The 25,548-nt window shown below is 40.2% G+C and overlaps 1 protein-coding gene across 1 annotated transcript in view; it reads right to left on the reverse strand.

The window, feature by feature from the left end:
- NKAIN2 (sodium/potassium transporting ATPase interacting 2) overlaps positions 1–25,548 on the reverse strand; it is a 1,459,012-nt gene that overhangs the window by 64,476 nt on the left and 1,368,988 nt on the right. Inside the window, exon 6 of the mRNA XM_077289446.1 lies at positions 8,445–8,526. Within this exon, the coding sequence (XP_077145561.1) occupies positions 8,445–8,526 (82 nt within the window). The remainder of the gene's footprint in view (positions 1–8,444; positions 8,527–25,548) is intronic.

Here is a 25,548-nt window from a genome sequence, read left to right on the forward strand (position 1 = left end):
GGGAATATGACAGAGGAGTGGTGTGGGGAGAATATGATGCAGAGGAGCTGTATATGGGGGAATATGATGCAGAGAAGCAACGAGGAGGAAATATTATGTAGTGGAGCTGTGTACAGCACATTATGGAGAGGGGCATTGTGGGGAAAGGTATGGAGAGGGCCAGTGTGGGGGAACAGCACAGAGAGGGGGAGTGTGAAGGGATAGTGTGGAGAGAATATTTTGTGTATGAAGCTCACCAAGAGACAATTGTTTGTTCAGGGGCACAGCATGGGAGATATTTATATTTAGGGGGCAGTATAATGATACTTTTATTTTAAGGGAACCATGTTGAGAAGATGAGCTCTGGGCATGAAATGTCATCATGGCTTCTGTTCTATGTGGAGATAAAATGGATGGGAATGATCAAAGAAGATGTCACCTATAAGGTTTGTGGATGTAAATGCTTATTTTTATTCCTTCCTGTGTCTCATCAATGCTGTAGTTCCTGTATGTTCTAGCCTGATGATTGCAGGTTACAACTCCCAGAATATCCTTACCATTATTAAGGACATACTGGGAGTTTCAGTTTTATGTGATACAAGTATATATGGAGCTGACCTGAACCTGCAATTGATCACTGTATTACGCTTGGTGATGTGTTCCTATACTGAAGGTGGTTCTAGCACTGCTTTTATGTTTTGGTGGTGATTCTGGCTTTGCTTTCATGCACTGACTGTGGTACTGATCATGTAGCAATCCATAATGTGCTTCATGTTAATACCGAGTTTTGAGATTATGGGAGGATTTGGTTAGAGTTTCTTCTGCAAAAACTCAGTGTAGGTTTGGGTGTGTTCACGTTATTTTTTGGAGCAGAAACTCTCCAAATCCTTCTCAAATACTGAAAACTTGGTCCTGCTGATGTATTCATGTAAATGGCCCTTTAAATTTTTGTGTGGCCCTTCCAATACATTCAATATGACAATGTGGCCCTTGGACCAATAAATGTTGCGCATCCCTGGTTTAGATCAAATTATGTTCATGTGTTTGAATGGCCCAGTAGAGACCTAAATCCCATTGAGAATCTGTGGCAAGACTTTGTATATAGCTGTTCATAGACACTATCCATCTAATCTCACTGAACTAGAGCTAGTTTGCAAAGATAAATGGGCAAAATGTCAGTCTTTAGATGTTCAAAGCTAAAATACTTAGAAAACCATTTAGCATTTCCTTTACAATTCACACTAACTTTTTACTTTGTGTTGGAATGGTGGTTCACACCCTTGGCATTTTTTGTGTTTTGCTTCCTCACAACCTGAGACTTCACTGTTTTTTTTTGAAGGTTTGCAACAGTTCATGTAAAGAATATGTCTACAACTGTGAACATTTGTTTTTCTTTTTTTAAACAAACAACAAACAGGACAAAATAACTGAAATCTGAAGTGTGCATAACTATTCACCCCCCTAAAGTCAGTACTTTGTAGAGCCTTCTTTTGTGACAAGTACAGCTGCAAGTCGCTTTGGATAAGTCTCTATGACCTTTCAACATCTTGCCACTGGTATTTTTGCCCATTCCGCAAGGCAAATCTGCTGCAGCTCCTTCAAATTAGTTGGTTTTCTCCGGTGAACAACAATCTTCAAACCTGACCACAGAGTGTCAATTGTATTCAGGTCTGGGCTTTCACTAGGCCACTTACAGTTACGTCCATATATATTAAGGACAGAGACAACATTTTTCTAATTTTGGTTATAGACATTACCACAATGAATTTTAAACAAAACAATTCAGATGCAGTTGAAGTTCAGACTTTCAGCTTTCATTTGAGGGTATCTGTAGCGCCCCCACTGCCGCAGGGCCGAGGGGTACCCGGTACCGGGCCTCTGAGTCTCTGCTCTGGGGTTGTCACGGTGGCTAGGCCCCGGTCCGTGACCCTGCCGAAGGGCGCACAGTATCTGATAGATGTAGATGGTGGTGGTGGTGCGGTGCAGTAAATAACGAGGACACCAGGTTGCAGTCTCTTTACCTCTTTACTGAAGATCTCTGGGTCCTCAGTCCGGAATACGGTTCACCAGGCTACGCAAGTCCGGCCGGCCCAATGGCACCTCCAGAGTTCTCTTTGCAGGTGGAAATCTGTGCCTTCCTGCTAGCGCTATGTGTTGTGGTCCTCCCCTGCTGTGCTTACGGGATAGTACCCCACAACTGTTGTGTCTGTTTCTGATGTTCCCTCACAACTCGTTCGGATGATGTTCTTCTCCTCCGTCCCTCCCTGATGTTCTGGTTAGGACGGCACCCGTATGACGAGTAGGCTCGGAGCTCTTCCGGGACCCTAGAGTCGCCCCTCTCCTAGTGCGCCCCCCATGTCTTCATAGGTGATGTATGTGAGACAGCCCGCCTGAGACTGACTGTCCTGCCGTGGTTTGAAGTATTGCTTGGAGCTAGATATATAAATACTTCCTCGGCGTTCCGGCCGCCGGCTGTGCGCCTCAGTAGGATGTTGCCTCGGTCTTACAGCATGACTCCTACTGGTATTTCTCCTCTTGCTTTGATCTCGTTTCTCACTCAGCACAATATATCTCGCTTCTAATCCTTTCTTAGGGCACCGCCGCTATGCTGAGCAGGCACGGTCCCGTGACGTTCTTTCTTGTAGCCAGGCCTCTGTCAGGGTCCCAAACCTGACAGGGACCCTACCGAATCTTCCCCCACAACACCCTCTGCCACAAGGTGTTGCCTGGTCCAACCCAGTCAGCTTTCTGTCTAACTTCCTGCCTGACCCCCAGTTTACCCACAGTGGTGAGGAGTGGCCTAATAAATAGCACCCTTAGCTCCCCCTGGAGGCCCGACTGTGAAATGTATTGGTGTATGTGATACCTGGTCAGATGAACTCCCTCAGTGCCATCAGACGTACCATAGCCCCCCTTAGCGGCGAAGCCACAGTACTGCAACGACCAGGACTCTGGGGCGCTGCATATCCACATTAAAATTGGATGAAGGGTTTAGGAGATTCAGCTCCTTAACATGTGCCACCCTGTTTTTAAAGGGACCAAAAGTAATTGGACAATTGACTCCAAGGCTATTTCATGGACAGCTGTGGGCAATCCCTTCATTATGTCATCCTCAATTAAGCAGATAAAAGGCCTGGAGTTGATTTGAGGTGTGGTGCTTGCATTTGGAAGGTTTTGCTGTGAAGTAAACATGCGGTCAAAGGAGCTCTCCATGCAGGTGAAACAAGCCATCCTTAAGTGGCAAAAAAGTTCAATTTTGATCTCATCTGACCACAGTGCCTTCCTCCATACATTTGGGGAGTCTCCCACATGTCTTTTGGCAAACTCAAAATGAACCTTACAGTTTTTGTGTGTAGTAAAGGCTTTTTTTCTGCCCACTCTTCCCTAAAGATCACTTCTATGAAGTGTATTCTTATTGTGGTCGTATGAAGAGATACTCTAGTTTCTGCTTGGGAACTCTGCAGCTCCTCCAGGGTTACTTTTTGTCTCCTTGCTGCCTCTCTGATTAATGCCCTCCTTGCCTGGGCTGAGAGTTTTGTGGGTGTCCCTCTCTTGGTAGGTTTGTTGTAGTTCTTTCTTTTTAATGATAATGGATTTGATGCTGCTCCAGAGGATCATCAGAGATAGGGATTCCTTTTTAGGGCTCATTTCCACTTGCGAGAAACACGTCCGTGTCTCGCATGTGGAAACCAAGCTGTGGCACCGGCACTTTGGAGCGGAGTGTGCAGCTCCATGTGTTCCTATGCGGCCGCACGCTCCGCTCTGGAGTGCCGGCGCCACAGCTTGGTTTTCACATGCGAGACACGGACGTGTTTCTCGCAAGTGGAAATGAGCCCTTATAACCCAACCCTGATTTGTACTTCTCAACAACTTAGTCCCTGACTTTTTTTTGGAGATCTCCTATGTCTTCATGGTGTTGTCTTGGTTAGCGGTGCCTCTTGCTGAATGATGTCTCAGCCTTTCAGAAAAGATGCTGACAGACTATGTGACACTTAGATTGTACACAGGTGGACTTCCTTTCACTAAACACGTGACTTAAGAAGGCAATTGCTTTCACCAGTATTTTTCAGGGGTTTCTTAGCAAAAAGGGTGAATACATATGCACATGCCAATTTATTGTTTATTTGATCCCATGTATTTAATATATGTCTATATTTTTCTCACTTCACTTGACCAACTTAGTTTAGTTAGTGTTGATCCCTCTAAAATACACTTAAGTTTGTGGTGTGACATGAAAAAATGTGGAAAAGTTAATGGAATATGAATACTTTTTCAAGGCACTATATATTTGTATATATGTACTGTATGTTCAGTATATATTTTTGTTTAAGGAGTAATTCATAGTGTTTTCCCATCATATAACTTGCCTCATTATCTTCTCCTTCATAGATCAATAATGTGTATGGTTTCTAAATACAGGATACACAGAAGGCAATACATAATGTAAAAATGTATATGCAAAAATATTCAATGTACATACAATCAGATAACCGCAACATACATTGGCTTTAAGTAAAGGGCACACAATCTGCTTCCTGGGTTTTATATGCTGCCATGATGCTATTCTACTGTATGCAGCCCAAACTATCTGGTCAGAGGCAATGGGGTCTGGTGCCTACTAACCAGGTAAGTACTAATTGTGCACGTTTTGGCCTTCTATATGATCTCCATATGTGGACAGAACGGCTTCTGACCCCCGTGCAGTACTCGAGCATCAATATGTCTACTGTTATTGTGAAGTATGGGACAAGTGAAACACTGCGTAGGACAAGAAAGTAGGATTCAGCACTTTTTTGAAGATAAAAGAATTATTGCTTTATTGTCCATATATATAAAATCCAGCTCAGGCCAGCAAAAGATTTATCTGACGCTTTTTGAAGAAACAAATGTTCTAAATGATATGATGTTATGATTCAGAACATTTGTTTGTTCGAAATCTGTCAAATGAATCTCCTGCTGGTCTGAGCTGGATTTTATATACGTGGACAATAAAATTGTAAATCTTTTAACTTCAAAAGGGAATGGCGTACTTTTTCTGTGCACTTACTACAAGGAGTAATATATATATTTTTATTCCTGAGCATGCCCTGTAAACAAAATATTATTGTCACCATGTTGTTGGATGACCACATGACACACTAAGGCATTTATATATGTAGGCCAATAGAAGGGGGGACTTGATACCTAATTGTTTATAGTGTAGAAAATGCTGTGACCGCACTAACCAGCTGGAGGTTGGGGGTTGAAGGAGAATTATTTCGCAACACTTAGTCACTAGTGTAGGGGAGAGTTCCTCTTGTTACACTCACCATCCAAATCGAAGTGCTGTGTCGAAATGTATAGTGGGTTGTGGGCAGTACAAAGAAGGGGGAGAAGGAAGATATCCAAACTCACTCCACTGTGTTCCATGGAGTTAGGTATCCCCACAAGTGGCATGTCATGGACAGCACAATGTTAGCATCAGAGACTGTTAGCAGGTCTGTTTGACTATTTTGAACTGGTTTCTCCTAGTGTCTAGATTGTTTGAGACCATCAAGGATTACTAGGGCCAGTCTTCCTTGAGCGGGGGCACCACCGTTATTTAGGGTGCAAACCTCCATGGACAAGTAGGGAATCTGATAGGGTCATTTCATTATCCCCCAGTGACAGACATTCGTAAATAGTAACTACCTTGACCCTAGGAGCACTTGCTGATAAAGTACTTTGATTGTTTTCAATAAGTTTTTCTTTTAATGCATATCTAATAAAGAATTACTTTATTGGTATACATTATTTCTGTGAATACTGACATACTGTATATGCAGTACCCGGTACCTTCAATACCCATACTTTTGATATGTTATAAATTTCTCAGATGCTAGTACCCTTTAAACTTTTTTGGCTCTTGGAATTGCTTCTGTATTACAGTGTGGTTCTCAGACCAGAAGAAGTGGTGAACCCCCGCTCTAAGTGATCCTAAAGTGCCGGAAATGGCAGAACTCAAAAGATCATTTTATCTCCAGCATTTTAATTTAAATCTAGTACAATCTAATATTTATGCCATGTTCAGACATGAATATTTTGTTGCAGATTTTTGGTGTGGATTCAGCAATGAAAATCTGCACCTTCATGCACAACCCATGTCAGATCACGGCAGCATGTCCATTATATTGTAGATTTGCAGATGATGTTCAATGTGAAATCAGCCACAAATCCCTCTAAAAATCTGCATGAAAGACATGCAGCCGCCTCGTCATAAGAAGTATAGCATTATATGCCCATTATGTCTCAGCTATTCATATCCATACAAAAATCCATCAGAAGAGCTAGGAGAGCACCCTTTTCATAATGTCGACCCCTAAGGGGGGCACAGCTGCTTCTCACTATTGCATCAGTGATAAATAAGGAGAGTGGGGAGAAGGGATGTATCAATCAACTGAAACCATCTGTTCTCAATCTTTTTGTTTTACAAGATACTACAAATATAAGTTTTATGAAAATTATTGGATTATTATACTATGGTGACCCCATTTACATCCTGTAAATCCTCCCTTACAAGCAACATACAACAGTAGCCACTATGATGTGGATAATGTTACAGCAAGTAGACTTTTCCAACCACTAGCCACTTATTAGTCTACTGCCCTGACCTTGGGCCAAGTTTAGATTAAAGTATGAAAAATCATCTGTTTAACCTATCACCAGGATTTCCCCATACAAAGTACAGCCATTAATGCCTCTTTTAGAATGCTGTAAAAAAAGTCCTCATTTACTTCTGCAGATCCCTAAAAAGACCTTTATTATACCGACAGGCGGCTCGGTCTGGTCCAATGAGTGTCTCTGGTCTCGATCCAGGCACCTCCTCCCTTCCTTCAATCGCCTTCCTCCTTCCCTGCTTCATGTGGATGATGTATCTTTACATCCTCCAGTGGCCCCCAATCACGCTCCTGCACAGCAGTCCTTTTCTTTGCCCTGCCAAGGGTTGGGCACAGTACTGTAAAGTGCATGTGGCAGGAAAGGCCAAAGAGCGCCATTGACCTGGAAAGTACTCTGGGACATGTGCACTACAGCACTGTGCTCTGACCTTGGCAGGGCAGAGAGGAGTACTCCTACGCAGGAGCGCGATTGGGGGACTCTGTGTGGATGACATAGGATGTGTCATTCACAAGAAGCAGGACTGTGATTATAAAAAGAGAAGAGGCGCCTGTGGTGGCTTTATTTGAAACTCATGGGCCCCGATGCGAAAGCTCCAAAGGGGCCCCCAATATTTTCAATCTTTAATAGCGATAGTCTTCTTCTATAAGCCAAAGGGACTTTTAGGGCCCCCTAGGCTCCAGGGCCCAGGTGCGATTGCACCCCTGCACCTGTTGTAGTTACACCCCTGGGCACCTGGATTAAGACCAGAGACACCATCAGACAGGACCTTAGAGGTGGTGGCCATACTTTATTTGGGGAAAACCTGGCAACAGTTTCCCTTTAATACAGCAAAAGCTTATGAACTTTCATCCATATTGTCATGCTTACGCGATCTGTATGTCTGTTTTTTACACTCGAATTTTACATGAAAAATTAAATAAATAAAAAAACGACAAATACAGCTTCCTCTCTTAATTATTATAAGAGATCCATAAAAACAACCGACATATGGATGGTAATCCTGCACGTGATTCGTTTTTTTGCACATTCATTAACTTATAATGGGCAAGTCTGATCCAGAATACTGTTCAAAGTAACGTATGCTGTGATTTTTTTTTTACATGCAGACAATAGGTCGGCGTGTTAAAATGTTCACGTGAGCAGCCACTTTGACTTGCAATGGTCACTGTGCCATTTTTACACTATCTGTTTTGCGTATGGGTAGCACACGGGCATTTAATACGCTCCTATATGCTCCTAATAGTAGGCACTTCACTAAATAAATCCCATATGAACTTCACGACATAACAAAAAGCCTTTATATAATCAAGAACTGCCCTGATTTTGTTATACTGTAAGATCTTTTCAGAAAAGTCATTTTTCACTTTTCCATCATCCCGGGAAATAGAAAGTGGATTACCTAACGCCTTTCTACAATATCACAATGTTCTTGTCCACTTTATGTGTGGAGAACATGAAGTATCTTGGTACAAGATTCCTTTATATAACGATTCAGTGACACGAGCAACATTTGTAATATAGTAAAAAATAGTGATATCCGTCTAAAGAAGAAAGTTAAAATAACTGTGGTCGTATATCACTTTCCACATTAAAGACAAGAAACCATTACAGATCGGGGCTGCAGTTAATTTTAAGCAGAACCTATTTCCCAAATTCATTACTCTGAAAAGTGAGGAGAGTAATATCTGGCTTAGTATCGAAAAGTGTAGCCTGGGGTCAGAACAGAGGAAATGTGAATGTGTCTAATTTGTATTTTTTATCCTTTAGCAGCAATAGCCTTTTAATAACTGTCAGTCACAGCTTGCGCAGAAATGTAATGCTGTACTTACATATACATGGGCTGCAGCTGTAAGTGAGATGTCTTCTGAGGACCCTGGTAGCCATAGGAGTCAAAGCCACCTATAAAATCAACTGCAAAAAAAAAGAAGAAAAAATCCCATTATCATTTTGACCTCGGGCAGAATACTTCCATCAATCAATAAAAGAACATCCAGAGAGATATGACAGGCTGGTAATAATCAGCAGAGTTACTAATTACTGGAATGAACGGAAATGATTCATGCTGTAAAATGAGGGAAAAAACTACAGGAATAATATATCATTATTAACACTGTCCTTGGATTAGAGTTACCACTTGGATCAGGGAGGAACGACAAGTACAGGGGTTAAACACTAGATGAAATGTCCACATAAATCAATAGTGCACATGAAAATAAGAAACTTTGTAGTTTTTTTTCAGAGAAATCTGCTTCTTTCTCCTCCTGATCTGATCTTTCATTATCAATTCATGGTTAAAATTTAGAAAATCTATGTTAGCTGAAGACGGATTCTCCCATTACTGAGATAGGAGATGGCAGTTGGTGATTTTTTTGGAAAGGGGTGCGGGAGAAGCTAGAAGCAGACACTGAAAATCTACTGCAAGTTCTCTTAGGCTGATGTGAGGAAGGATGAACTAACAAATGCAGGAGGGCAATCTGTATTAATTATATGTTAGTAAGTTCCGTAATCATGTCCCCAGCCCATTCGTGAAAAGCACGAAAAGTGGTCTACCCCTTTAAAGGAAATCTGTCAGCAGGTTTTTGCTACCTCATCTGAGAGCAGCATAATGTAGGAAGAGAGACCCCGATTCCAATGATGTATCACTAAGTTTACTAGGTGCAGCAGTTCTGACACAATCGGAGGTTTTAGATTTAGAATGAAGCAGAGCTAAGTAGGCTAGCCCTGCCCACACCAGGCTCTCCATGTACAAAGTACATAGACAGTGAGGTGCTTGGTTGCCAGTAAAGTTAATCTCTTAGTGATACATTCTTCACAATTAGTAAACAACACCATGCACGTTGACAAGTGACATATTCCTGAAATCTGTTTAAGCATCTACAGTGAGTACGGAAAGTATTCAGACCCCTTTACATTTTTCACTTTTTGTTTCATTGCAGCCATTTGGTAAATTCAAAAAAGTTCATTTTTTCTCATTAATGTACACTCAGCACCCAATCTTGACTGAAAAACAACAGAAATGTAGAAATGTTTCCAGATTTATTAAAAAACAAAAATTGAAATATCACATGGTCATAAGTTTTCAGACTCTGCTCAGACACTCATATTTAAGTTACATGCTGTCCATTTCCTTGTGATCTTCCTTGAGATGGTTCTGCTCCTTCATTGGAATCCAGCTGTGTTTAATTAAACTGATAGGAATTGATTTGGAAAGGCACACACCTGTCTATATAAGACCTCACAGCTCACAGTGCATGTCAGACCAAATGAGAACCATGAGGTCAAAGGAACTGGCCAAGGAGCTCAAAGACAGAATCATGGCAAGGCACAGATCTGGCCAAGGTTACAACAGAATTTCTGCAGTACTCAAGGTTCCTAAGAGCACAGTGACCTCCATAATCCTTAAATGGAAGAAGTTTGGGACCACCAGATGTCTTCCTAGACCTGGCCATCCAGCCAAACTGAGCAATCGTGGGAGAAGGACCTTGGCGAGAGAGCTAAAGAAGAACCCCAAGATCACTGTGGCTGAGCTCCAGAGATGCAGTGGGAGATGGGAGAAAGTTCCACAAATTCATCTATCACTGCAGCCATCCACCAGTCAGGCCTTTATGGCAGAGTGGCCCAACGGAAGCCTTTCCTCAGTGCAATACATATAAAAGCCTGCATAGAGTTTGCTAAAAATCACATAAAGGACTCCCAGTCTATGAGAAATAAGATGTTATGGTCTGATGAGACTAAGATAGACCTTTTTCATGTTAAATTAATTCTAAGCGGTAAGTGTGGAAAAAAACAGGTACTGCTCATCACCTGCCCAATACAATCCCAACAGTGAAACATGGTGGTGGCAGCATCATGCTATGGGGGTGTTTTTCAGCTGCAGGGACAGGATGACTGGTTGCCATTGAAGGAAACATGAATGTGGCCAAGTACAAAGATATCCTGGATGAAAACCTCTTCCAGAGTGCTCTGGACCTCAGACTTAGCCGAAGGTTCACCTTCCAACAAGACAATGACCCTAAACACACAGCTAAAATAACAAAGGAGTGGCTTCAGAACAACTCTGTGACCATTCTTGACTGGCCCAGCCAGAGCCCTGACCTAAACCCAACTGAGCATCTCTGGAGACCTGAAAATGGCTGTCCACCAACGATCACCATCCAACCTGATGGAACTGGAGAGGATCTGCAAGGAAGAATGGCAGAGCATCCCCAAATCCAGGTGTGAAAAACTTGTTGCATCATTCCCAAGAAGACTCATGGCTGTACTAGCTCAAAAGGTGCTTCTACCCAATACTGAGCAAAGGGTCTGAATACTTATGACCATGTGATATTTCAGTTTTTCTTTTTGCAAAAATTTCTACATTTCTGATTTTCTTTTCAGTCAAGATGGGATGTAGAGTGTACATTAATGAGAAAAAAAATCAATTTGTTTGAATTTACCAAATGGTTGCAATGAAACAAAGAGTGAAAAATTTGTAGGAGTCTGAATACTTTCTGTACTTGCTGTATCTCTTGCTGTCTTCCAATTATATATCAAAAACCTGCCTGCTGACAGCTTCCCTTTAAGCCTTCCAGCACTGTACAGATAGGACATGGTAATCTCCTGGATGCAGAAATGGGATTACATTTTTGTTGTATCAATGAAATTGCCCATACTGTAGTGTTCAAAATTGCAATTGCATGCAGTTAAAGTGGTTTTACCCCAAAGTACATTTAAATCAATAGATCTTGGAATAATAATAATTTACACAATTGGATGTGTTTAAATAAAATGTTCCTGTGCTGAGATAATCTTATAAATGTGCCCCTGCTGTATACTGTGTAGTGGCCGTGTCTGACCGTGCAGCGACGTGGTCTGATTGTGCCACAGCTCCTCGACAGGGGAAATAAAAAGAGCAAAAGGATTCAGGATGATAGACATTCAGGATGACTGTAACTGCTGATTATACTATAATTATTGTTGTATTGTAAGTATGATTTTTTTAAAAAGATACGTATCAAGAATTTCAACCGAGAAATGGAAGAGGATAAATTGATTGGTACAACTATAATGCTTGAAAATTGCAATTTACACTTAATTCTAATCTTACTAGCCCCTAAGACCCTCATCCTGTGGTCAGTCAAGGCAGCAGTAACATGGTGGCAGATGGTAAAATTTGCCTTTGTATTGTATTTTTAATTTTTATAATCTGCTCATGTCAGACAGACACAACAATCTATTACTTTACAAATAAAAGAGACATACAAAATAATGGTAAACCATATTGATCATATTTTTTTAAAAAAATGTTCTAGTGTCGCCTATGTTGTGTGGTTTGTATTTAATGTCAACTATATTGAAGGAGAAAAAGACTTTTCATCCATTTTTGTGCCATGACATGCAAAAAGTATATAGCGTATTTTGAACTTGTAAATAAATTGGACATTTTCTTTAATGTTGTGGCACCTGGTATTCTTAAAGTAGATCTGCCCTCAAGAACTATACTTATTTCTGCTCATAAATAGCTATTTATTTTTTTTGTATTCTGATGGGATCCATTAGTCAAATACATAAAAACGTGTGAAATTATTTCAATAATACTTAGAAGTTGACAGCTTGAAATTTTCACTTTTAAAACTGAAAGCCATTTAGTATGTGCACATAATGGATATTTTTTTTTGCGACTGAACAAGCTTTTTATATTTTGATGAAAATATTGTAGCAAAAACAGATTTAATGGAGAAATTCTACTAATGTTCTGTATAAAACACATTACATCCATTAGAGGGGGTCCCAAATGGTGGCACCCGCTCTGTAATGCTCATATGCCCTAATAGTTCTGATGCAAAGTGGGTATCCTATGAGAATAAGCATTTGAAACAGTTGCATTTCTCCTTTAGAGAGGACCTTTCACCAGTTTTAGCATGTTAAATCAGCCACATCATGGAATAGTGGTTGCAGAGATGAAGAAAACGTCTGTTTTATTTTTTAATTTCTTATCTCCACAGCGGAGCTATTACCTTGAAATGTCTACCTTATAGTTTATGATAAGCCAATGTAGCATTAGTACAAATTCTTCTTTGGGGCGTGCCCCCAGAAGGTAAGAAGAATATATTTTCTCCTGTGAGACATGCAATGATAGACAACCTTACTCTCAGCCCTGATTCCTGCAGCTACTGTGTAGTATAGAGCAGAGGTGAGTATGATTACAAACACTTCCAGCAGCTTTCATCTCATAGTAATCAATGTGGTGGGAGGTGTCATTACACTTAACTGTGTATCATTACAAACAGTTCTGCAGCTGAAGCTCTCCTTTCACAGCACTGTTAGCTCTGCTCATCACCCCATACTGACTGCCATGAGATGAAATTTGGAGGTGTTTGTAATCACACTAAGCTCTATTGTGCAACACACAATAGCTGAAGAGATGAGAGCTGAGAGAAGGGTTGTCTGTGATGACAGTAGTCTCACAACAGGAGGAGGCATGTTTCCCTGACCTTCTGACAGCTTGTTTATTTTTCCTCTACATTACGCCTCCTGCTTATCAACGATATTCAGGAGAAAAAGTATACGCCCCCATTGGGCTTATTATAAATTTAAATTATAACCTAAACTTTACAAGCTAATATCTTCTCACTGGAGAAGAGAAATTAAAAAAGAATAACTTTTACTCAGATCTACAGATATTATTCAAGAGAGTGTCCAGTGTATCCCTGCGTCAGGCACAACAGACCTCATAGGCACAACTCACACATTTTTGTTTCCCCTTCCTCTCCAAGGTGACAGGAGATCCCACCCATCCCAGTACCTTCTTATCTTTAGGTGCTGCTTGAACCCCCCACTCAGTTTTACCACAGTCCTTGCAGAGAGCAGACGTGACCTCCGTGGCCTCTCGGCCTCATTGCACCTGAAGGTTCTAATTTTTGAAGGTTAGTACTTGCTAGGGTTTTTCATCACAATTGTTTATTTTGCTACTTTTTTGAATGAGCAATGCAAAGTTTGTCGAAATTTTTCATAGAAATAAGTAAGGTTTTCTTACTAATAAGAGGGGTTTCTTGGAAATTGCATCTCAGTTGTGAAATTTGGGTACTTTTTGTTTTGTTACATTTATAGTTATTAAATAGTTTTTTGCATCTGATTTTGTGTACTCTCTTTTAATACATCCTTATGAAGGTCACCAATTACTTTTAGAGCCCAGAAATTGAGATAATTACATATTATAGATGTTTTTCTAACCTGTGCCTGTCAGGTGCACTGCACCTGAACTCAGGAATGCCAGTGATGCTCCTCACCCAGGGCTAACATTGTAAAACTCGTGAAATATTGTCTTTATATATACAAAATAGATTCTGTTGTGCGTCATTATTCTCATGTTTTTTGTTCTTTACCTTTCAACAATTTATAACAATTTTAACAGTTTGCACCTATACTACTCACCATACATTTTTTAAAAGTGATATGTCTACAGCTTAGAATACTGATGAGAACAATGGCAGGATTCAGTGTGAACTGTAAAATGCTAAGAATAACAACCACAATAAACTATCTATAAAATCTCTTTTAGCATTTTAAAAAAATCACTGACGTATATACATTTGTTCTGGAGACACTGAGTAAAGTGCCTCATTTTTACGGACTGGCCTGGAATATCTGGCCAGTTGGCATCTCTGATTGTAAATGAGCTGGTGGGGTTATAAAGCATGTGAATTTCAGCTCTGACAATTTGCTGAATGTAGCAAAACGGAATGCGTGTGACTGAATTGTTCTTCAATGTGATAACTTGGTTAATACAGCAGGTTTACTGGTAGCACTAAATATACTACCAAAAACTGTGTCAAATAAACTCACATGGTTATGTCAGTGAGGAATATGATAGCTGCCCAAAAAGAAAATAAAGTTGTACTTGGAGAGCTATCAATGATATCTGTGGTGTTACATAGGAGAGTAGGTAACAGTTACTACATTATCTGCACACAGAGCGTTATTACTGCATATATTCCTCCCAACTTCTGAAGAGGAAAAAAATGTGATAGTGATAGAATATAGCACCGGGGCAAAAATTTATGCCATGCCCTTTGCCAACACCCCAGCCACACCCATTTACCGTTTCATTCTCACCTGGTCACATTAAGAACATTTTAGAAAGTGATGGCTATGAAGGCTGTGCTCACACTTCTGCTATTTTTTTTTATTGTCCTGTCTATTATAGGAGCAGAAAAATGGAAGGCAACTGTCAACCGATTTGGCACTGCTTAGGCTGACTGTCCCCACTGACTATAATGAGCTCCATCAACTTTCTTTTCCAGTTGTCCATCATATTTCAAACCTAAGTTCTCTATGCAGTCAGTCCACACTCAGGCCATCTCCTCAGTGCTCTTTTCTCCTTAGCATTCCCCTCTGTTGTTGGGTCATTCACTCAGCTTCTCCTCTTTGCTCTGCAGCCTACTCAATTGGCTCAGGTAATTTTCTCGGTGCTCATCAATGCCCTCAGGCCATCGACCTGGCACTCCTTTCTGTCTTCATGTTGTTTCATTTACATTTTATTCTGCTCTCTGGCTATCTCCTCAGCACTCCTTTCTACCCTCAGGCCATCTCCATGGCGCTCCTCTCTGCCCTCTCGCCACCTCCTTGGTGCTCCTTTCTGCTTTCACGCCGTATGCACAATGTTTATCTCTGCCTTCAGGCCATATCCTCAGTGATACTTTCTGTCCTTGGGTAATTTCCTCAGTGTTCCTCTCTGTGCTTAAGTAATCTATCCCAGGAAAGATATTTGAACAAATTAACAAACAGCATGTACGGTATGTAAGTATTTGGATAAGAATACAGTAATTAACTAAAGCCAGCATGGGTTTTTATCAAACAAGTCATGCCAGACTAATCTAATTTTTTTCTATGATGGAATCACTGACTGGGTGGATCAGGGAAATACTGTAGATATAGTATATCTCAACTTCAGCAATGTGATAAAGTATCTCATACTATCCTTATTGAAAAAATGACCAAGTATGAGATTGACAAGGCTATGGTTAGGTGGATTCATAACTGGCTCATTGATCGTACTCAAAGAGTGGTAATAAATGGTTGCACATCCAATTGGAAAAGTTTTTCACGTCGGGTACCACAAGGCTCTGTCCTGGCCCCAGTATTGTTCAACAGTTTTATAAATGATCTGGATAAGGGAACTGAAGGTAAACTAATCAAATTTGCAGATGATGCAAAGCTAGGAGGGATAGCTAACACTAGACAAGACAGAGAATGGATTCAGAAGGATCTAGATAAGCTTGAACAATGGACAGTGACAAATAGAATGGTATTTACCAGGGAGAAATGCAAGATTCTACATCTGGGCAAGAAAAACAAAAATTACATCTATAAAATGGGAGGAAAGGAACTAAGTAACAGCACGTGTGAAAAAGACTTGGGTATACTAATAGATCACAGACTGCACATGAGTCAACAGTGTGATGCAGCAGCAAACACAGTTCTAGGATGCGTTAAGAGAATAATAGAGTCTAGATCACGTGAAATAATTTTCTCCCTCTACTCCTCCTTGGTCAGGCTTCATCTGGAATACTGTGTCCAGTTATGGGCACCACATTTAAAAAAGAGACATTGAAAAAATGGAGCAAGTTCAGAGAAGAGCTACCAGGATAGTGCGTAATCATATAATACTCAAAAAACGAATTTTATTAAATCTTATTAAAATGCCACCAACCTGCGGCTACACCAAAAAATGAACAAAAACACACCGTGGAAAAAACTGGGATGGGGGAAGAGACATCTTCCCCCATCCCAGCTTTTTGCACGGTGTGTTTTTGTTCATTTTTTGGTGTAGCCACAGGTTGGTGGCATTTTAATAAGATTTAATAAAATTTGTTTTTTGGGTATTATATGATTACGTACAAAACTATTACCCCATTGTATTTATTCAAACTGGAAAAAATTCTACCAGGATAGTGAGCAGACTGCAAAGTATGTCCTACAAGGAACGGTTAAAGCATCTGGGAATGTTTAGCCTGCAAAAAAGAAGGCTAAGATGAGACTTAATAGTTGTCTACAAATATCTGAAGGAATGTCACAGTGTAGAGGGATCATCATTATTCTCATTTGCTCATGGAAACACAAGAAGCAATGGAATGAAATTGAAAGGGAGAAGATACAGATTAGATATTAGAAAAAACTTTTTGACAGTGAGGGTGATCAATGAGTGGAACAGGCTACCACGAGAGGTGGTGAGTTCTCCTTCAATGGAAATCTTTAAACAGAGGTTGTACAGACATTTGTCTGAGATGGTTTAGTAAATCTTGCATTGGGCAGGGGGTTGGACACAATGACCTTTAAGGTCTCCTCCAACTCTAACATTCTATGATTCTATGATCTCCTCAGCATTTCTCTTTGCCCTCAGGATGTCTCCTCAGCATTTCTCTCTAGCCATTTCTTCAGCATTGCTCTCTGACCTCGGCTGTCTCCTTTGTGTTCTTTATGTGGATACATATTAATACATATTTTTTTTTAACATACAGTATGTAATAAAATGTCATTACATTATGTTATAACATTGCTTGGGGGATGGTGGCTCTTTATTTATTATTTTTTTAGGTACATAGTTATGTCATAGATATGTGATGATAGATATAAATAAATAGCTAGATAATTGTAGTTCTTTTTTTATTTTTAACATAATTTGTCACCCAAAATCTTATAGCCTATTTCGGGAGACCCATTTCCTTTTTGTTTTTCTACTGTATAAATTTTTTGCACTGTAATTGAGGCATCCCTAGGAGCCTCAGTTACAAGGGAAACATCCATTGATAAGTCACTGACTGAGCTCATCTGGGTGTGCTAGGACCAAGCAGCACTGATCTATCAGGAATAAATCCAGCAGTCATGTGACCATTGTGCTGAAGCTTCTATACAGAGCTCATTGTGCTCTATGTGTTTGCAGAAGAGAATACAGATAGCGGTGAGAAACCGATTTGGTCTTCTCAAACATGGAAGATGCTGCCCCCAGAATTCAGCTCATCTGTGTGGTGCTGCCTAGTCGGGCTCAGCTCAGCAGGTAGTGCTCATGCTGCGCAGCACTGCACTGATGATGGCAAGAGTGGGACATTCAGCAGACCGCTCTGGAAAGCGAGACAGAGACCCAAACCTGGGGCTGTCCTGCTGGATCTGGGGCAACTGAGAGCTAGATCCAGAATTATGCACCTATGACTTTAACATAAGCTTTTTCTTTCCAGTTAACTAAGTGTTGAAAATACAAATTGGATGATAAAAACCTGCACTGCCAGAAAACTACGATCTAGGTAACATTCAGAGGTGTTTAGCTAATTGAATTGAAAGGCTACATAACAGGTAGAGAATCTTTCTTTCTCTTGCAAAATCAGTAATTGAAGGATGACATTGCAAGTGGTATTCTTCACAACTGTTCATCAAAGGTGTAAGTAACCTAACTGTTGGTTCATTTTAATTAGTTCACTGCTCTTGGATCCTTCTAGTCAAGCTGTAGTGAGCATCTTAAAGGAAACAGAAAGCCAATGAGTGCAATGCGTTTCTCTCGCTCCAAGTACATTGTGTGTTTTGTCCAATTTATTGCAAGAATTGCCCTAAAAATCCCTTGCAGCCACAGTTAACCATAGCATAAGAGTCCTGGATTGTATGCCTCTTTCCATTATTTGTGGTGTTATAATACAACACAGCCTGTGGGGAATTCTTTTAACATTAAACTTCATTAGTTGCGAAAGCAGCAATCCATATCCAATTTTCTTTCCATGTCAAGCTTGTTCATGTATAAATCCAGTTCTTTTGTTGGATACATTTGCAATTAATCCTGTGAACAAAGCAAATGCAAATCTTATGCTGTCAACCTCACCAATTCCAGCTGATTCTTTTCCTCACTTCCATCCATTACGTTGAATAATGAACAAAAATTCCCACATTAAGTTAGACCTCATTTTCTTGTGATAATAGACATAGAGAGAAGTCTCAAAAGCACCCAATGCCTCACGGTTGTAACATCCTAATTTTATGTCTTTTCTAAATGTTGTAAGTAAAATTTGAGCATCAAAGGAAATTAACCTAAAATTAATTATCATTACAAAAAAAGTGACAGTTTTTAAACTAATTACATCTCATTAAATAAACCTGATATTCCAAAGAGATTTGTAATATATCTTCATTTTAATCAAATACATATGTCAACCAGCTACAAATAATTCTTAAATATATACTACTAATTTGTAGAACTACTTAGACAGCTTATATCAAATTTGCATGTAAAATCTGGCATATGCGTCAAATCCTATAATTTTAAGATAGCCAGTGTTGATTTCCCAAAGGATAAAATAATATATATTACCTTGGGCAGATGGTCCAATATGAACATCTACCAACTACGAACTATTCAGCCCACCATGCTTCATTTATTCTTCACTCGGCTTATCTACTGTCAGAATTATTACTGGTATTTGCCCTCGAGCTTTTACCATATTAGTTATTAGCATCTGATACACTCTGGGATATCAACGTGTAGATTACTACAGTTCTGAGGTAGAGTCATATGATACAAATAGAAAAAAAACATGTTTCTAAGTGGAACACTGAGTAGAACACAACTCAAAGAAGGCAATGTATGTCAGGGGAGAAATATAGTTTGGAGTCAGATATCATTCTACAATAGAAATCTATTGTGCTTATTGCCTTTGGGTCCGTAATATTAACTCATCAGCACTGTGCCGCTGTACGAGTGGCTTTGTTGTTTGCAGAGAACAAAGGTCTTCTATGCATGCACCTTTTGTCTACTTTCAAAACATATCAAAAATACTATTTATTTCAAAGATTTTTATAGTGTATTTTTACTTTGTGTTCTTTGCATTCAAATGTTTGCTCTACATTTCCTCTAGATCAGGGCTGGGCAATTTTCCAAAAAAGAGGCCACATGAGAAACTATGACTGTTTTGGTGGTGCAAACCAACTGATCGAATATTAATTCTGCTTAGTATTATTATTATATATTATGTCACTTATTGAGCAGGAATAAATATGTTGACTCGCTGCTACTGATAATACATCGTTCAATAGTGCCTATTGCAACATGTATTCTTACCTGTGGCAATAATTTCAAATAACATGAAGTTTATAATTATACTGCTCATGTTATTCAGTCTTAAAGGAATCTGTCACCAGGATTTCACCCCCCCCCCATGCTGTGAGATGGCAACTGGACAAGTTTTGGATGGAGCATATGTGTCACTGAGGTGCCTAGCCTCAGTGGTGTAAAACACAGAAAGAAGGCTCCAGCAAGCATAGTATTTTTTAACCCTTCCACAACCACTATTTTCCACTATAGCTTTTTTTGCTCCTCTTCCTCCCAGAGCCATAACATTTTGTTTTTCCTTCAATATAGCCATATGAGGGCTTGTTTTTTGAGTTGCACTTTTGAATGACATCATTGATTTTACCATGTAGCGGATTGAAAAACTGGAAAAAAAATTGCAAGTGCGGTGAAATTGCAAAAGAAGTGCAATTCCACAATTTTGGGGGGTGATTTTAATTACCATCGTCACTAAATGCTAAAACTGACCTGGCAACATGATCCCCAGGTCAATATGAGTATGCAGATAGCACTCATACATAGGTTCTTTTTAAATTAAATGGTAAAAAAAATCAGAAATTTGTAAGAAAAAAACAATTGCTTCTGTTGGCATTTTCCGAGACCCATAACGTCTTCATTTTTCCGGATCTTGGACTCTGTGAGGGCTTCTTTTTTGTGCCCAAGCTGATCTTTTAATTAATAAAATTTTGATTACATATTATGCTTTTATTGCATGTTGTTCCATTTTATTGAAATATTGCGGCAGCCAAAAAAACGTAATTTGATATTTTTGTTCTCATTACGCCATTTAACAATAGATTTGACAATTTTTAATGCAAAGAGGAGTAATTTGAACTTTTATTTTTTTAATATTTTTTTTACCTTTTACTGGATTCAACAGTCCCTTTAGGAGACTTGAAGCTATGATTATCCGATCACCTGCGCTACACATAGCAGTGCTTCTATGTGTAGCAAAAACCATGATCTATGAACGCTGGCCAAGGGCCGGCTTTCATAGGAGAGTTACAGTGACAGGCAAGGGGGTCTTGAGCAGACCCCCACCTGTCATAAGAACCCATTGATCACATGACAGGGGCATCAATGGGTGGGACTTGTGATGTGCTTCCACCCGGCGTGTGTTAAATGCCACTGTCAGTGAACGACAGTGACATTTAATTGGTTAACAGCTGCGGATGGATCTCATATCCATTTATGGCTGTTATTGGCATATGACAGCTGATCTTATAAGTTTTCTGCTTATACTAGAGATGGTCTGTTTACCTTCTTTTGCTGGAGGTGATATGGACATTTTGTGTAATAAACCATATTGTGTACACACTTTTGCCTGTGTGTACCTCAACTGTTGCCAAGAGTGAGTGCATCCCCACAATGCTCATGTAGCACTTTCATAGACAAGTCCAGCAATACCTTTTCATGGCCAGCCCGTTCTTCCGTTACTGAGAAATCAGTGCTTCAATTGAGTTGCATATGACATTGTAGATTTGAAGCCTCTGTCACTCCAGCTCTATTCCCTGCTCAGTGGCACCTCCTCCTGCTTGAATGACAGCTTCTTTAACTGAAGCCACACAGCATAGAGTTTGTCAGTCAAGCAGGAGTAGCTGTTGCTCTGCCAGGAATAGACCTAGCTTGACAGAGGCTTCAGATCTACATCCTTATTTGCATATCAATTCAAATGCTGATTTCTCAGTAAGGGAGGAATGGACTCATCATGGAAAGGTATTGGTAGACTTGTCTCTGAAAGAGCTACATGCCTAGAAGTTGTGGGTTGTGAAATCCTGCTGACCAATACCCTTAAAATATATTTATTAAGTATAGATGTACAATGATTAACAGGTCCCCAAAACATAGTATAATGGAGGCCACATAAACCCCCCCCCCCCCACAGGGTATAATAATCTCCACAGCTCACCACACATAGTATTGGTATGATGGTTCCCACAGTTCCCCACACACAGTATGATGGATCCCGCAGCTAGCCAAACACAGTATGATATCCCTTCAATCCTTCACACACTATTATGGCCCCCACATAGAATAAAGGCTCCCACAGCCCCCACATAGTTCAATTGCCTCGTACAGTATTCTGTCCTTTCACAGTAGCCTACACACAGTATAATACCCTCATACAGTCCCCAACACAGTATTATGGCCCAACAGTCCCCTCACATAGAATAATGTCTCCAGACTAGTATGATCCACATTCCCCCCGTATACGGGCCTCCACATAAATACTTACTGAAAACTAAAATAAAAAATATTACTCAGTGTGTTTTCCCACTGCTTCGGATTGTGTACTGAAGCTCTAGCAACAGCAGGCACGATATACTGATCTCATCACACCTGCTGTCCTTGCTCAGATGCACAGATTGAATGGTGGAAAAAGGAGTGGCTTCCTCCGCCATCATTTTATATACTGATATCTGCATCCTAATGATACAGATACTCGTGAAATTGAGACACTGAGCCAGGGTTGGGAGGGGTGCATGTCATGTGGGATGTCAATGTACCCAGGCCTTTGGCTGCTTCAAAAATGTCAGGAAAAATTCCATACCTAGACTATGTTGTAAATTTACTAAGACTCGACAGACCCTCAAAATGCTACAAAACATCATTAACTAAAACTTTGTGAAAGTAGGTTCTACACTGGTGCACTATGAAGTTTAAGTACCATTTATTGTGTTACATCGTTCTTACCCCTGAGGAAGCTGTCAACTTTAGTGCGGAATTCTATAGTTTGTCATTCTACTTCACGTTGAGGAGCCAATTATTACCTTTGACTTAGGCAATAATTTATTTATTTTACTCAATTATGTAGCACCACTAATTCCACAGCACTTTACAGACATTATTGTATATTTTTAAGCTATGCTGATATTTTTCCCCGTCCAGGAGATATTTTTGATGCTGTTTATTTGATATTAGTTTATGACTTTTCATGTGCTAGCATCTGGTTTATTCGTAGCTAATAGAGTGTATATTACTTGTCTGACACGGACTTGCACATTTGTTATAACTTGTTTTTTTATTTCACTCATATATCTTGCCGTTCTTAATATAGATGGCACTGGTTTCTGTGTTTTTGTCAAGCATTATTTTCTATATTTGGTGTGTGCCTCTATTATGTCATCATGCTTTCTTTCATTTGCTATATTTGTTATCTTTTTGAGGTTTTGAAAGCACTTCAGTACTTTCTATTTATATGGTACCCTATGATGCTTGATAAAACCACTCAGCTTTTGACATTTTGAAACTACATTGCTTTTTTTTATCTCACCTGTTATTGAAGCACAAAAAAATCAACATCAAGATATCAAACATATAAAACAAGTTTTGTGCAACAGTGCTTATCTATGCCATGGAATATGATACAGAACATATGTCTACATGACAGGCCACGAGAAACTCTAAATTGTTATGCTAATAATAATAACAATATAAATTATACAGATATGAACCCCTAGTGACCTGTGAAGTACACTTTCATCACAGGTCACATTTGGATATATAGAGCAGTTTCAGGACCTAGGCTCGCTCTATACCGGGCAGATGCTGGCAGTAGTACATAACTACCTCTGTGATTGTCGCTAGGTGGTGCTACGCTAATACTGCAGATGTAACTGGGTGACAGCATCGTGTTTCAAGTAAACTTTATGATGGCTGGTTTTTGTTGTTCCTCCTTCAGTTCACCTCTTGTTTGCTGCAGAGAGAAAAGTTATAAGATGCAATTAGCTCTCTGCTGGAGGACAAGGATGGGGATCTTCCCTTTTAAACCCTTTTTATTTATAAGTTATACTTGGTCTATTATCCTGTTTTGCTTATCTGATTCAGCCTGTTTGATTCCCATTATTGGTGTCGGTGTCATCCTGATTATGTCCCTGAGTTCTGATTTTGGGCCTGACTTTGTGCTAATAAATACAACCCGACTTGATGACCCTTCTCTCTGCTAGCTTGTGCCACCATCCAGCAGACACTCCATGAACATAACCCAGGGGACCCTGGGTCCAGGTCCCTTTTTCAATATTAAAGTTTGAAGGCCAGGGCTCCCATGAGACCTGAATAATGGAGTGGCTTGTGCAAAGCCTGTTTGTTGATGTCCTATTAATAGCTTCTAGGCTTGCTCCTACAGTGCACCTTTACAGATGACTTTTGATGATGGGTTACGGAAGCAGAATTTTTAATAAGCCTAAGGGCTTATACCCATCACCGTACAAAAAACAGACTGATATTGGTCCAGAAAAGTGGGATGAAAGTCATGAGATTTTTATGCGAGCACAATTCGATTTTTATCACCTAGCATCCAATTGACATTAGATTTACATGCGAATGTGATCAGATTGCAATGCGATTTTAGCATGATCTTTTACATACAGTTATTCTATGTTATTTAAACAGGAACTGCTATCTTCTGAATCATCAACTATTGTTATATTTCTTAGGGTACCGTCACATAGTGCCATTTTCATCGCTACGACGGCACGATTCGTGACGTTCTAGCGATATCGTTACGATATTGTTGTGTCTGACACGCTACTGCGATCCGGATCCCCGCTGAGAATCGTACGTCGTAGCAGATCGTTTTAAACTTTCTTTCGTCGTCTAGTGTCCCGCTGTGGCGGCATGATTGCATCGTGTGACACAGGTTGTATACGATGTGCGCACAGTAACCAACGGCTTCTACATCGCAAATACGTCATGAAATTATCGCTCCAGCGCCGTGTATTGCAACGTGTGACCGCAGTCTACGACGCTGGAGCGATAATCATATGACGCTGCAACGTCACGAATCGTGCCGTCGTAGCGATGAAAATGGCACTGTTTGACGGTACCCTTAGTGTGGTGACTATTGTAAATAAACCTTCTACTATTTGCATTCACCCATGAGTATGGCTGTTTTTCCTATTGTTATGTTGGATTAGTCCTGTTCAGCCGGCACCAACCCACCCTCCTGAGTGTGCTTCTTCTCTATTCTCTTTCACTATGTCAGGTAGCCAAGACTTTGAGCTGTGTATGCTTGTGCAGCTCACTGCCTCGCGGTGACAGAAAAAGATGAGATGATTTCATATTCAATGAGCTTCTTTCACCTCACTGACGCCAGCCCCGAGTGTCAGAAAGTTCTCTCACTTATGGTGCTATCAGAAAGGTCATTGGAGTTCAAAGTCAATGAACTCCTTTCACATCAATTACGTCAGCGTGGGCTCCATGGGAAAAGTTCTGACGGTGCTCGTGCTGACCAAACAACAAAAATTGGCGGCTGACAGCACTACCGTGGAATGTGGCTGCACGTCCTAACTCCTCAGGATCCAAGAAGAGAGTTACATACCAATAGTTCCAAATGAAGGACAGCATCCACTCCAGGTGAAGATCATCAATGTTTTAATGTGCCATAATGCAACGTTTCAACCCCATGAGGGTCTTTGTCAAGCATTGACAAAGACCCTCATGGGGTTGAAACGTTGCATTATGGCACATTAAAACATTGATGATCTTCACCTGGAGTGGATGCTGTCCTTCATTTGGAACTATTGGTGCTCGTGCTGACGTCATTGAGATGAGCAGAGTTCATTGGCTCTGAACTTTGATGACATTTCTGATGACACCGCGAGTATGAGAACTTTTTCACGCTTGCGGTGATGTCAGAGAGGTGAAAGTAGTTCCTTAGATATGAACTTCACTCATCTTTATTACATCACTACAAGTCTGCAGGTGCTTGCTCAGCTCAGTGTCTCTGCTGGATGGCAGGTTGTATTGTCGCATTATGCAACAATTCAGTCTACCATCTAGATGCAGCAGAGCTAGATGTGTCTATGGGCAAATGGATTATTATCTTCACATCGGGGACAGGTGAG

The sequence above is a fragment of the Ranitomeya variabilis genome, chromosome 2 (genome assembly GCF_051348905.1).
Source record: "Ranitomeya variabilis isolate aRanVar5 chromosome 2, aRanVar5.hap1, whole genome shotgun sequence".
NCBI lineage: Eukaryota > Metazoa > Chordata > Amphibia > Anura > Dendrobatidae > Ranitomeya > Ranitomeya variabilis.